The 14,882-nt window shown below is 39.3% G+C and overlaps 1 protein-coding gene across 1 annotated transcript in view; it reads right to left on the reverse strand.

Annotated features, from left to right (window-relative positions):
* The window catches only part of duox (dual oxidase), a 33,685-nt gene that overhangs the window by 12,069 nt on the left and 6,734 nt on the right, over positions 1 to 14,882 (reverse strand). The window contains exons 5-19 of the mRNA XM_061969739.2: positions 12,196 to 12,362; positions 11,480 to 11,543; positions 11,133 to 11,226; positions 9,715 to 9,805; positions 8,024 to 8,126; positions 7,144 to 7,316; positions 6,897 to 7,072; positions 4,951 to 5,069; positions 4,738 to 4,875; positions 4,556 to 4,669; positions 4,288 to 4,490; positions 2,177 to 2,362; positions 1,825 to 2,050; positions 1,219 to 1,312; positions 975 to 1,150 (exon numbers count right to left, since the gene is read on the reverse strand). Of these exons, the coding sequence (XP_061825723.2) occupies positions 975 to 1,150; positions 1,219 to 1,312; positions 1,825 to 2,050; positions 2,177 to 2,362; positions 4,288 to 4,490; positions 4,556 to 4,669; positions 4,738 to 4,875; positions 4,951 to 5,069; positions 6,897 to 7,072; positions 7,144 to 7,316; positions 8,024 to 8,126; positions 9,715 to 9,805; positions 11,133 to 11,226; positions 11,480 to 11,543; positions 12,196 to 12,362 (2,124 nt within the window). The remainder of the gene's footprint in view (positions 1 to 974; positions 1,151 to 1,218; positions 1,313 to 1,824; positions 2,051 to 2,176; positions 2,363 to 4,287; positions 4,491 to 4,555; positions 4,670 to 4,737; positions 4,876 to 4,950; positions 5,070 to 6,896; positions 7,073 to 7,143; positions 7,317 to 8,023; positions 8,127 to 9,714; positions 9,806 to 11,132; positions 11,227 to 11,479; positions 11,544 to 12,195; positions 12,363 to 14,882) is intronic.

The following is a 14,882-nucleotide window of genomic DNA, read 5'->3' on the forward strand; positions in this document are numbered from 1 at the left end:
AGTGCTGCTATTGATGTTGCAGATGAGGTCATCCAAGCAGGAAGGCATGGTACCAGCGTCGTGGACGACCTCACTGGAGCAACAAGTAGCGGTGCCTCCCCAGTTACACAGATACTTATAGCACCCCCTCAAGGGACGGATGACAGACATCTCCAAAGAGTCCAGACGAGGCTCAGGAAACCAGACAAGGCCAGTCAACAGGGATGGGTGGGAGGGAGCTTGAGGAAAAAGCTGGAGAACGCTTCTATGTGACCATCAAGGCCAAAATCTTGTAAAGCCGCTGGGTGAGAGACATCTATGTGGGGTCACTCAATGGCTGGATCATTCTGTCCCAATTCTAGTTAGCTTGGCTTGCATCATGACCCCAATGATGCCGAGAACGGCAGGCGGAATGCAGGTAAAACTAGGTTTAATTGCAACAGGAAGCAGGGAATGAACCCTGATCGAGCCCAGTTTGCAGAGTAGACTGATACATAAAGAAGCCTGATTGGCAACCAGATGTTCCCAGATTGCCAATCACATATGATTATCATCAGATATTATGTTACACTAACCATTTAGATGTCTTCAGTTTGTTGTGTAATTGTAATATTGTGCAAAAAAGTTGTGAGCGAAAATATCTTGCAAGGGTCGCAAGCAGCAGGAGAGATTTTCATTATTTGTGTCTATAGTACTCTAGTAATCATGTTAGAACAATACAGCTAGGTGGCAGCAGTGCTTAATCGAATCAACAGGCTCCCTGTTCTACCCAGTAGACGTAGTAAGTAGTCAAGAACACATGCGTACAGAGCTAATGGAGGTGAAGAGATGGAGAAATTTGTGACAGGAATGAAAAGAAAAAATAAGTTGTCGTCCGTGTTTTATATAAAGAATGTAACTCACACAGCGCATTCTATATAAACAGTTATTCAATTTAAAAAATTCTGTCCCCCAAGGCAACTTTGACAGAAAATAATTGACAGGAAAAGATTTACCCTTAACACTGAGCTGGGCAAACTGCAGCTCTTTCTCATGATCCCGCAGGAGGAAATGGAAGTCCTCCCAAGTGATTTCCTCTTTGTTATCAAACCCGGCAGCCTGCATCATGGCACTGATACCATCCTCGGTCTGTCGCCTTGACAGCGCACCGTTTGAGATTTCGATGAAAGACCTTTGGCAAATTGACAATAAAACATTACATTATTAAGAAAAAAACAAGTAACCATCTATTTATCAAACCTTAGCATCCTGGCAAATTCTTCTTTTGATAAATAACCACTTCCACTTATGTCATTCATGGAGAACAGCAGTTTTGACTTCTCTTCAGGGGACCCTTAAAAACATTTAGCATGTGTAACAATCGGTCCAGCAGACTATTGCTTCACTTCTCAATGATATGGTACATGACATGACACTTCGTTCCCTAATTACTGAATGAGTTGTCTTTTTACAGTAGTGACCAAATAATGCAGATTATTTCTATAGATCTATGTGCTTGTACATTCACTGGTCATCTTATTTTTTTATTATTGCTCAGTTGAGAATTATGGACACTGTCACCATTTCAAAGAGGCATTACTTTATGGTTGTAGTTTGCAGTGGTGTAAAACTGCACAACATCATACTGGAATCTTTGTCTAATATTTTTGAGACAAATATGTTAGCATAATGAGCTTTATCTTTTAAGAGCAAAATTGTTTGATAAGCAGTCTTGAGCTGAATCTCAATAGATTGCGCAAATGTATCTTATGTAGTGGTTAATTTCAACAGGAAAACAGTTATTCATTATTATAATGGTTAAACTTTGTAATGTTTAATTATCAGCTGTGGTGTCATATGTTTTACCTTTCATAAAAATTATCATGACATCAAAAAACTCCTGGAAGGACAGGTATCCGTTGCCGTCTTTATCAGCCAGCGTAAACATGGAGTCCACAAACAAGGATCCAGATTTGAGACCCAACGCGTTGGCAAATTCTGCAGCTGTCAACTCGCACTGCAGAACCTCTTTGGCTTTCTTGCGAGAAACACCGCTCATGTCCCCGGCATCGCACTTATCTATCACCAAAACCTGTGATGGGCAAGCGTGAGTCATTAAAAAACACTGTACTATGGTTATGGTTATGAAAGTGCAGAGGCTTCATGAGGTAACAACCGAGGATAGGGGTCACAGTGAAGATCAACACTTAGCAATTACCTTGGAGAAGGTGTGACGGATGAATGTTTCCACAATCTGAGCCCTTTGCTCTATGGTTAAGGCCTCCTTCAGGAGGTCCTTCTCGCTCATCTCCTTCAATATAATCTCATGCCTGATGTCCGTCACTTCTGGGTGCAGACACTTGAGGAATGCTGCACGTTTGCCCTCATCATCAAAGAACAACACCTGAGTATAAAAGGGGAACTTGAGGTAGTAGTGTAGGATATTCAAAGAGTATTCAAATTACCATAGCGGCTCCAATTATTGCCTATTTTCAATTACTCAGAGATCTTCGGTAAACTAATGGAGCAAGATCAAAATCATTGATAAGATGTGGAACATGGAATTTACAGACATGGAATTTACAGTATCATGAGCTGTCTGCATTGAACAGCTTCATCTAGCTCTACACGCACTTTAAAATACTGGCTACGCTACTTAATGTTGGGGCAAAGCTCATGTGTTACACGTTGGGCCTGATCTACTACAGGTTTGCATGATGGAAAAACCTGCAAACTTGATAGCGCACGCAAAGCTGATCTACTAAGCTTGTGCGCAGGGGATTGTGTCTCTTAAATGAGCAAAATAGAGAGCACAATCTATTGTGTGTTGTGTCTGTCTTCATGTGTATGCAGAATAAAGTACATGCTGAATATCAGAGTGGCCACATTACTGGGACGAGGAAATGCAAATATAATTATTAGCACACACAATGTGATTTGTCAAGACTTAGACTATTCTGCAGCTGCTATTTTGCATCTGTATTTAGCATGTTTGATATGTGCATGCAAACTGGCACAGTTGCGCATAAATGGCAGTGAAAAAGGAGGTGATCGCGCTGCTAAAACAGGCATTTGACAGAGAATATTCTCTCTGTGTATTGCCAACATATTTGTACAGTCAGAAATTAAAATATTAGACTTATTGTCAGCAATGACATTTGTATAGCTGCTGGATGACATAGGGGGCTAATTAAAAACAAATTGAATTGATTGTTTTGGTGTCTGCTCGCGTTTTTATATGAAAAAACAATAAAACATGCATCTTCCTGCATTAGGGGTCGTTCCAGACACACGAACACAACACCGCAGCGCCTCCCTGAGCACAAGTTTAGCATGCTAAAAGAAGGCTCTGTTATCTAGTTTGTGCTTCAGTATAGCCTAGAAAAGAAGATTCATATAATATTTGTTTGCAGCATGTCAACAACATGAAAAAACGCCACCTGGCATCATTTGATGCTATAAATGTGGAGGGAAATTAGTGTCTCCATGCTGACAGCCAGTATACACGCAAAAACCCCTTTTAACTAGGGTGGTCTGCACTGCACATGTTATCAATTGGACACGTAGTCTTAGTACAAGGGTGTCAAACTCATTTTAGCTCAGGGGTCGCATGGAGGGAAATCTATGCACACGCGGGCCTGACTATAAAAATCATGGCATTAAAACTAAAAACTAAAAACAACTTCGGATTGTTTTCTTTGTCTTACTTTGGCCGAAAATAGAACAAACACATTCTGAAAATATTCCAATAAAAATATTTTTTAAAATACCGGCAGTGGTAAAGTTTAAATCCATGAAAGATAGAAAAAAGCGAATGAATGTTTATAACTGAATACATTTACATATGCATAAAAAATATTTTTCTTTTGTATAATTTTTTTTATGAATTAAGTTAACGTTTATGACAACCTTTTTCCAAAACACAATATAGAATGTGAGATATAACAGGATAATGCATACATTTACCATTTGTTTTCAAAACGGTTACAAACAAGTGGGACCCCAAAAGTTTACTATGGGACCCCATTTTTATGACTTGATGAGGTCCCTAGGATCCCATTTTGAAAATTCCTACCGCCAACAAAACAGCAGTAGGCGGCTGTGGCCTGCGGGCCGGTTCTAATACTAATCAAATATCCTCCTGGGGGCCATAGATAATTCATTCACGGGCCGGATTTGGCTGCATTGATGTTTACAATGAACTCATCAGCACTATTGATCCTGGTTATCCAGTTTGCTGTATTACAACATTTGTTTTGTTGCTGCTGTGTTGTGCAATATACTTATTGATCAACTATTATTTCAGGTGAAAAAAATCATGCTACTAACCATGTCGTACTCTTTTCGCACTTTGAGTAGCAGAGCTTTATGATGGCGATCATTTGAGAGGAGCACATCAAGGCAGCGCTGCTTGTCCAGATTCAGGGAGCGGAGAGTTGTTCCAGATCTGTCCCGGATCTGCAGCCCCCTATTCTCTGTGACCTCCACACTGACAGGATGCAGTGGTTTTCTATGGCCCTGCCACTCATAGGCTAGAGAGCATGCTAAGTATCAAATCAAGACATTTCTTATATATTTATATTTTTAGTATGTTTACCAGGAAATCCAGAAGTCGTCTCTTCTGTTCTAACAACAGTTTCCCCTCTTTTTTGGAACTTCCCGTAGCGTGACTTTCGATGATACGCCACCACGCAGGCCACTGAATAACTGACTGTGAGGGGAGAGGCTTTCTGATAAGTGATATCAATACAAACAAAGAATTAAGCGTATGATACTGACCGACAGGAAAGAGGAATAGGATGACAATAAATATCCCAAAGCTAGCTTTGCTTCCATCAAAGTAATTAAGTTTGGTGGCATTAGTGCAGGGATGGAGCATTGATGCTTTCAGCTGAGCAGGTTGAGGACAAGGGTCACCTAAGGACACAATCATTATCCTTCGCCTGTATTTAATCTTTAATATGCTTTTTATAGATTAAAATCACAGTTTACCACTCTTCCAGAAGAACACACTGGTTTGTATGTCAGAAGCCTCTACGCTCGTGACTGCAACAAGGACGTCATGGAAAGTCATTTTGCGGATCCTTTGGATGTCTTCATCTTGGAACCAACTTGGGGAAAAGCAAACAATACTCTAATAATGACAATGACACAGAGCTTAAACGCATACCTGTCAACATTTACATTTTAAAATATGATAAATCTACCAGGAAAATCGGTGAACATCAGGGATTTTCATTTTGATCACAAATCGCCATTTAATCAATTAAGAATAAAAAATACTTAAATAAAACGCACACTAAACAGGACTCAAACCCAGGTCCCTCGCATCACAACATAGCATCACTTACTACTACCCCAGCAGGCACAAGACATTAAAAAACATTGAGAACTTGTTGAATTAGGTCCTGACATTGAGCAATTCAAACCTAACGTTGGAACAACATGCTTTTTTACAATGTTTAATAAATGTTAATAATAATAATAATAACTGGGATTTATATAGCGCTTTTCTAAGTACCCAAAGTCGCTTTTACATGTAGAACCCATCAATCATTCACACCTGGTGGTGGTAAGCTACGTTCATAGCCACAGCTGCCCTGGGGTAGACTGACGGAAGCGTGGCTGCAATTTGCGCCAACGGCCCCTCCGACCACCACCTCATTCAATTCACCGGTGTGAGTGGCACCGGGGGCAAAGGGTGAAGTGTCCCGCCCAAGGACACAACGGCAGCGATTTTTGGATGGTAAGAGGCGGGGAGCGAACCTGCAACCCTCAGGTTTCTGGCACGGTTGCTCTACCCACTACGCCATGCCGCCCCAAATGTTGGGTTCTGACATTGATTTGACCATTGAATTTTGGTCATTTTCCAACCAACATTTTACAACACTAATACAACGTTGAAACAATATGCTTTTTGACAACGTTTATTCAAAGTCAGGTTGTGACATTGATTTGACCACTGAATTTTGGTCATTTTCCAACCAACATTTTCCAACACAAATACAACATTGAAACAACATGTTTTTTGACAATGTTTATTCAATGTCAGGTTGTGACATTGATTTGACCATTGAATTTTAGTCATTTTCCAACCAACATGTAACAAGACAAACACAACGTTAAAACAACATGTTTTTTGACAATGTTTATTCAATGTCAGGTTGTGACGTTGATTTGACCATTGAAATGTGGTCATTTCCCAACCAACAACATGGATCCAATGTTGGACACCAACATTGTCTCAATTTACAAATACAACTATTTTGCAACGTTGTTACAAAGTCAGTTTTAAAGGACATGTATGTATAATCAACATTGTATCAATGTCTTGTGCCTGCTGGGACGCTAAACCCTCTACCAAATAATGCCTTGTTGGCATAAAAAATATACTATAAAATATATAATATCAGGCATCCTATAGTGAGAGAACCTATTATGTTGCGTAAATTAAAATAAAACAACAATTATGGGCTCTTTCACAGCGCTTGTGGTTAAAATATTTTTCAACCTCGCTTACATGCCCTCCTCTATCTTACAGAAAGTCCGTGAAGTGTTTGATACCAGCTGCATGCTCTTCTTTAGGTAAAAATAATAAGTCTCTTATTTGTCAAGATATTTACACAAAGTTTGGGTTTTTGGCAGAAATTCCTTCGCCATCGTCTTCATGTGCATTCATCACTCTCGCCTTTTAATTTGATTGACCCACGTAACATGCAACTTGCCACGCAGCTGTCACAAGTGAGTTGCCTTGAGTGATGTCGAGTATTGCCAAGACTTGAGTCGAGCAGACACGATTGTTATAATAGTGGCGATACTGGTGAGGATTTATTTTCATGAATTAAAAAAATAATCTGGAAAACGCCGGAAAAAGAAGGAGAAAAAAACAGGATTTTCCAGATAAAACGGATGAATGTAAATAGGCAGAAGGAGCTTACCCATTATGTTTGTTCTCAAACCAGAAGCGGTCACCATTTCTAATGCGTTCAAACTGGTCCAAAATGATGGTAGAAAAAACTGGACCTGGGCCTCCGACAGATTCCAGCAGTCCTCCAGGGAAGAGCTCCAGCTTGGAGATATCGCCCTCATACAGTTGTGCAACTTCACGGAGCAACTGTTGAGGTGCAATTTTGTTTAGACTCGTTTTGTGTTGTTTTTTTTGTCCATGAATCATTTGGCTTGAACCTGTGGGTTGGTCCTGTTGAGCTTCAGATTTATGTCATCAAACGTTTTTACAGGTGGCAGATTCAGTGCTTGTCTAACTTCAGTGTAGCTGCCAAGACCAAAGTCTCTTCCTCTCTGGACAGTCGATGCCACCAGATCTGTGCGAGTGAACTTCAGAGGACCGTACATGTAGTCTGTCGGGGTTTAGATCAGATGATGAACAATTTCTCACTTGCAATGTGCTTCTGGTACTATATCGACATGTGAATAGTGCTTAATTAATTGATTGTTAATGTTTATGCTGACATACTACTATGTGGTAACCAGCAGAGGCACTATTGAATCACTAGTTTATGTCGACAAACGTGATGTCAGCTATGGCAAGTAGATCTTCATCCCAGCAGATCTCTACTGTGGAACAACTCCTGCATGCAGCATCATTCTGCTTGGTGTGATAATTACATGAAAGTAAGAGTCTAGAACAGAGGTCTTCAACAGGGGGTTCGTGACTCCTCGGGGTCTGCAGAGGTACGGCAGGAGATTGTCAAATCATTGGTTGATTACACTCCGTATATTTCTTTATATTTCCTGTACAATTTTTCCACAAATGTATATGTCTGTAAATACACATTAACATTAATCCAACACACTGTTGTGTAGTTGCAGTGAATATGAACATGAATATTTATATTATATTCACAATAACAAGGTGTCTTTAAGACATTTCAGTTTAAAACACGATTTTATACAGCGTAAGTACGGGGTCCTCACTCCGTCAGTTAGGGGAGTCCTTGGCCTGGAAAATGTTGAAGACCTCTGGTCTACAATATTCAGCAGGTGTTAATTTTTTCCATAGTGGCTTAAGGAAAAGCACATGGTGGAGTCATACAAGCTGTATCACCTCTTAGGTCCTCCACAACAATGTGGTCAACTTTCTCTGCAATCTGAGAGGTCATGCCCATGACGAGGTCATCCACATCCTGACTTGTCTTCACATGGACCTCCTGACAGCAAAACCATCATTATTTAGTGTGCAGAGTGGATACATTTGAAATACACTTCTGTCAGTACAATTTAAAAGAGTGTCCCTAGGACTACTATCATACAGATAACTAGCCATACAGTATTTGGACGCTTACTTTCCATACTACCTTTCAGTAGTGTAGAATCGCGCATATGTTGAGTATACATTTTAGCGTCAGTGGCATGCAGAGGTGGGTAGAGTAGCCAGAAATTGTACTCAAGTAAGAGTACTGTTACTTTAGAGATTTATTACTCAAGTAAAAGTAAGGAATAGTCACCCAAATATTTACTTGAGTAAAAGTAAAAAGTATGTTGTGAAAAAACTACTCAACTACTGAGTAACTGATGAGTAACCTGTTCGTTTAATGATGACGGCAACAAATAATGCACAAAAACATAAAAATAGCAATGAGCAAATTCAGAGCCAGGAATATCTCTTAAGCAACTAAAACTTAGACTTAGACTTCCTTTTTATTGTCATTCAAATTTGAACTTTACAGGACAGATAAGAACGGAATTTCGTTGCATTCGCTCATGGTAGTGCAGGATAAAAAAGCAATAAGGTGCAGATATAAATAAATAAATAGGCTACTGTACAGATAAATATATTGCACTTTTTCATATGCATCCGCATTTATGGATGTATGTTATATTGTCTTTTTTATTCCAGCGAGTTAATCCATTTTTGGGGGAGTTGAGGGGATAATTATGATGCGTTCAAGAGCAAACAATAATATATATTAAATAATAATACATTAACATGTGTGTGTGTGTGTGTGTGTGTGTGTGTGTGTGTGTGTCTACGAGGCTGCAGTGCGTTAATAAATGTCCCCGCACCATTTACATTTGACAGTGATTCATAGCAGGGAAGCTAACATCAGCCTACGGTGACAGCCAAAATATCTACTAACGTTACTTACCGCGATGTGCTTTGTTGAGTTCATGTAAGCTTAAGCTTGTTAATTATGTGACCGCCTGGCTCTGTTTGGTTGGTGAAACGGAATCAAACGTCACCAGTGACTGTATTTGATTGGTGAAACGCAGGCATGCTATAGATCCTACTTTGAAGGTCTGTCTGACAAACCAAAACAAACAAAGCGTGCATTAACAGATCGATAAAAATCAGTAGCGAGTAGTGAGCTGAATGTAGATAAATGGAGCGGAGTAAAAGTAGCGTTTCTTCTCTATAAATATACTCAAGTAAAAGTAAAAGTACGTTGTATTAAAACTACTCTGAGAAGTACAATTTATCCCAAAAGTTACTCAAGTAGATGTAACGGAGTAAATGTAGCACGTTACTACCCACCTCTGGTGGCATGACCGTATAAATTATTGTCTGGAACAATAACAATATTGCTCTAATGCAGTGGTTCTTAAACGTTTTTCACCAAGTACCACCTCAGAAAACACTTGGCTCCCCAAGTACCACTAGAATGACCAACATTAAAATACAGCAACGTAGTAGGCCTAAGTGCTCTTTTTTGGCATACCACTAGATGCATATGCGTACCACTAGTGGTACACATACCACAGATTGAGAAGCACTGCTCTATTGTGACTTTTACGCACCTGACGTTTCCAAAAGCTGTTGCATAGACGTAAGGCTGGCGATGAATTCCCATCAGTGTTGATGATGTCCCGAAAATGGCACGTTCTGTTTCTGTATAGAACAGCGAGCGGATCATTGCTATAATATTTATTATAACAACAGCTGTATGATAAGCATGATGTATGATAAGCATGATTAGCACGACAATGTATGACATAGTGTCAAGTCTCTAGCATTTTCTCCCTTTTGCTTGTGTGGAATCTCAAGCCAAATATTATTAATAACATGAAGAATGTATGTTAAAGTGAAATTAGATTTGTTAAATTAGTATATCTTTGCAGTACATTACTAAGGAAATGAGTCAAAAGATTGTAAGTTGTATTAAAATGAGTGCTGTTAAATGATTTTTTTTTTTTAAATCATACTTTTGAATTTGGATTAAATTACATTTAATCATAAGTTGAATTAACTTTAAAAAGAGCTCAAAATTTGAACAAAATGCTATTTTATTATAAGAATGTCATACAGGACCATTTTAAAATGTTTACTTGTCATTTATTTACAAAAACTTTGGTAAAACTTTGGGTGTATATTTAAATGAAATTTGCTCATCTTTGTCCTGGCATATGCATTGACCTGATCACTGACCACATAACCTGCACCGCCTTTCAGGTAACCATCCACAGTTAAGGTAAGGGAGCATGTATGGTCTAAATAAATTGTGAGATTAATCTGCAATTATACATGAATAATGCAACATATTTTAATTAATCACATGAGTTAACTCCTTATTTTTGACAGTCCTAATTAAAATACATTAATTCAAAGTATTCTTATTTTTCCTACTACATTCCAAAAATATGCATATTAGCTTGATTGAAGACTGTGAATTGCCCATGGGTGAATGTGAGTGTGAAAGGTTGTTTGTCTATAAGTCTCTGTGATTGGCTGGCGACCAGTCAAGGGTATAGCCCGCATCTCGCCTGAAGTCAGCTGGGATAAGCTCCAGCTTACCGCCAAACCTTAGTGTGGGTAAGCGGTATAGAAAATAGATGGATGGATTGATATTTGTATTTTAATGTTCATTATTTTGAAAATGATCTAATTTTGCCCCATTCCAAAATATTCTGGAAATTTCAAGCATAGAGCCTTCTAAAGAACGTTACATGTAAACATAGTAAACATTGGCTATGCATAAACATGCAAAAATAAAAAATAATGAACAAAATAGAAATACAATATAATTTTTTGACGCTTTCTTGTATCATGTCTAGCTAGAATAAAACAAATATACCAAGTAAAATCTCAGAACTTGTCCAAGACATGAATAATTGTGTATATTAGATTCATTGAAAACAAAACTGTCTTTAAATGTGAATGATTGTTTCTGAGTCAGTCTTGTGATTGACAGGCGATCAATCAATCAATCCAAAAATACCTCATATAAACACCAGGTGGAGCCGTAGTGATGCTTAATCTCATTGCAGTCTGAAACTCAGAGGAGATTGCAGGATCAACAAATTTCTGATAACCTGCAGAAAAAAACAGTACATCCAGAAGACTGAGTGAGAACAATAGCATCCCTATTTTAAATATTATATAAGTAATATAATATTGAATTAAAACAAATGCACTGCTGTGGAAAGTGTTGGTTCTCATTCAAACAGCTTTACTGAAACAACATATAATGTGACAACAACAATGTTTGACCTCACAAAGACTTGTGCTCACTAGTGCGTCACCTACAGCTGCTTGTGTGCACATGTTCTTGGTACTGGTTCTCACCTGGGTAGGGGGGAAGAGATCTGTCTCCCAGGAATGTCGGCAGCCATTCGTAAAGAGCAATGTTCTGTTTGGGGGGATATAAGATGGTTGTAATATGGCACTAGATTTATAAATTCTGTGAACTGCAAATGGTAAAACAAATTATTAATAATCTGATGGAAAATTGTGTTATGTAAATATTCTTATACTCTAGGACAGGGGTGGGCAAACTACGGCCTAACGGCCACATCCGGCCCGTTGGTCCCTTTAATCTGACTGAATTGATGTTCTGATATGATGTTGTTAAAGATAGATGTATTATGTTTACAATAGCCCATGTTTCAGAAGCCTACTCTTAGTTCCAATAGATATGATATGCTTTGAAATGTCAAATTTCAAAAGCCAATGTGGCCCCTTAGCCAAAAGGTTTGCCCACCCCTGCTCTAGGAAGTAAGGCAATTTCTACATTTTGTCAAATCAATTATTTTGCAATGTAAAGGGAATGCCCTGTATGTCCATCCATCCATTTACTACCGCTTGCCCCTTACGGGGTCGCTGGGTTTGCTGGAGCCTATCCCAGCTGCACATGGGCGGTAGGCGGGGTATGAAAGCAAAATGTGCATTATTATATATTGTATAAATATTTAACCTAACCTAATATTAATTATATTTGATAGACCGCGACCAATTGTTTTCCATGTGATGCATAAGGATTATGAGAAAACTTTTCAATTTACCTGGAACGTGGCCACGACTGTCTTCCTGGCATTTTGAAACAACTCCTCGTCTGACCATTGTGGGTGTTCCTCACGCAAATTGGAGGCTACATGATTGTGGTAACGAAACCAGATAATCCCCTCTGCCGCAGTGAAAATGTTCTCATTGGCCCAAGCATTTCCCAAAACTGTAAAGGGAAAATAAAGATGAGCAAATTATTTACATGTATCTTAATCAGGTATGCGTTATGGCAGAATGGCTGAAGTTTGGTACTTGGCACCACCCCAAATAAGATTACAAAGCCAGAAAGGCAGACACCAAATGCAAACCCACCCCCAACAGTTCAAAGAAGCTCAGAAATACACAGCCCAGTCCAGTTATAAATAGCGCAAGGATATTCTGTTGGGCGGCAATTTAGTAATCCACCTCGTTGATATCTCTTCAAAACCTTATATTAATGGATGTGCAATTAACAAGGGCCACCACTTTTATTTCATGGTAAGGCTGGGTCAGATTATTGTTATTTTATGTTCCATAAGATAATTGGTGTCAGGAAACAGGATTTGGAAGAGAATAACAGGGCTGGCTGCTCCTTGACCTGCGTGGGCTACAAAGAAAAACACCCGGCCGGAGGTAAGCTTTCTTACATCATCTACAGAGCCCCATGTAAGGTTGGAGGGATAAGCTTGTCCAAATGTATCATTTACAAGAACCTCATAATTGTATGTTCGAATACCAGACATGCTTGATCTCTGAAGGTATGTCGATTGGTAATGTTTGAATTAAAAAAAAAAAAATCTAAATAATGCAAGTGAGCAATAACCTGTGAATAATCCTGATAAATTCCCATTTGAAAGTCTGCCTAAAAATTCTAATAACCCCAACTGTATATTGAAACCCTAATGGGAAGCCCTAACCAGAGCTGTACATTTAAGTGGTAACCCTCACATAACTGCAGCTCAAATCTTAGAGGCTGCATAGTTCAGTCAGTTATGATACTTGATCTCTGACCAAGTGGATCAGGGTTCAAGTCTCAGATTGGTTGATTGGTAATGTTTCAAATTGTTGTTTTAATCATTTAAATAATGCAAGTGAGCAATAACCTGTGGTTAATCATTATACATCCAAATGTAAAAGTCTGATTAAAAATTTTAATGAAACCAACTGTCCATTGAAACCCTAATGGGAATCCCTAAACCTAACTGTACATTGAGGACAACCCTAACCCCCAATCTTTAACCCTAATGGGAAACCTTACTGTACATCGAAACCCTAATGGCAATCCCTAACTCTAACTGTATTTTAAAACTTAGAGGCTGGTTATGCTTGTAGGCTTGTGAAAGAGGGGATCACTCAAACAAGTTATTTTCCCTTAATGCAGAGTGAGTTGGAAAGGCTTTTTGTGTGTTTTACAAAATCATTAATACATCATAAAAAGCTAGATAATATAAATAAAAAAAAATAAATGCCACCATATTCATTCTATTTTATGACATCACACATGTAGGTGCGACGATGGCGTATAGCGGCTGTTGATGCCTTGATCTGGGATGCAGCAAAGGTCGGCAACGTGCAGGCAGAAGATAATTTAATGAGGAACCAAGTAAAAGTCCAAAACAACACAAGTCGCGCATCAACTGAAGTATATCGAAACACACGCTGTGGTATACAAAAGATACTGAACCAGTACTGAAGGAGGGAACAAAGTAGAACAGGTGAGCCGGCAGGACACAGAACAGATCATAATGGTGCTGCAAAACATGCAGAGACCAAACAAGACATACTACCAAAACAATAGCACCAGGACAGGAAACCAAACATAGGGAAATAAAGAAAAAAGTCCAAACAGTCATGTGGGATCACAACAGAAGGTGTATAATACCCTCTAATGCATGGGTGTCAAACTCTGGCCCGCGCCGTGTAATTTCACTTGGCCCTTGAGGCGATATCAAATTAACACTAAAGCTGGCCTGCCGATTATATATTACGGCTGTGCCGCGGTAACACCGCATTCACTGATAATTCTAATACTTGCCAACCCTCCCGGGAGTCTTTCGAACTTCAGCGAAAATCGTCACGTCTGCTTTTTAGCCAGACCAATGAGTGCTGGCCCAGTCACATAACATGTGCAGCTTCTGCACGCACACACAATTGAATGCAACGCATACAGTACTTCATCAACAGCGATACAGGTTATACTGAGGGTAGCCGAATAAAAAACTTTAACACTGTTAGAAATATACGCCACACTGTGAATCCACACCAAACAAGAATGACAAACACATTTTGGGAGAACATCCGCACCGTAACACAACATAAACACAACAGAACAAATACTCAGAACCCTTTGCAGCACTAACTCTTCCGGGACGCTACAAGGTGTGTGTGTGGGGTGGGGGGGGTTGGTGGTAGCGGGGTTGTATTTTGTAGCGTCCCGGAAGAGTTAGTGCTGCAAAGGATTCTGGGTATTTGTTCTGTTGTGATTATGTTGTGTTACGGTGCGGATGTTCTCCCGAAATGTGTTTGTCATTCTTGTTTGGTGTGGATTCACAGTGTGGCGTATATTTCTAACAGTGTTAAAGTTGTTTATACTGGCCCCCGCGGTGTAACCTGTATCGCTGTTGATGAAGTATGCGTTGCATTCACTCGTGTGTGCGTACCGAAGCCGCACATATCTTGTGACTGGGTCTGAACGATGTCAGAATGG

The sequence above is a fragment of the Nerophis lumbriciformis genome, linkage group LG10, assembly GCF_033978685.3.
Source record: "Nerophis lumbriciformis linkage group LG10, RoL_Nlum_v2.1, whole genome shotgun sequence".
NCBI lineage: Eukaryota > Metazoa > Chordata > Actinopteri > Syngnathiformes > Syngnathidae > Nerophis > Nerophis lumbriciformis.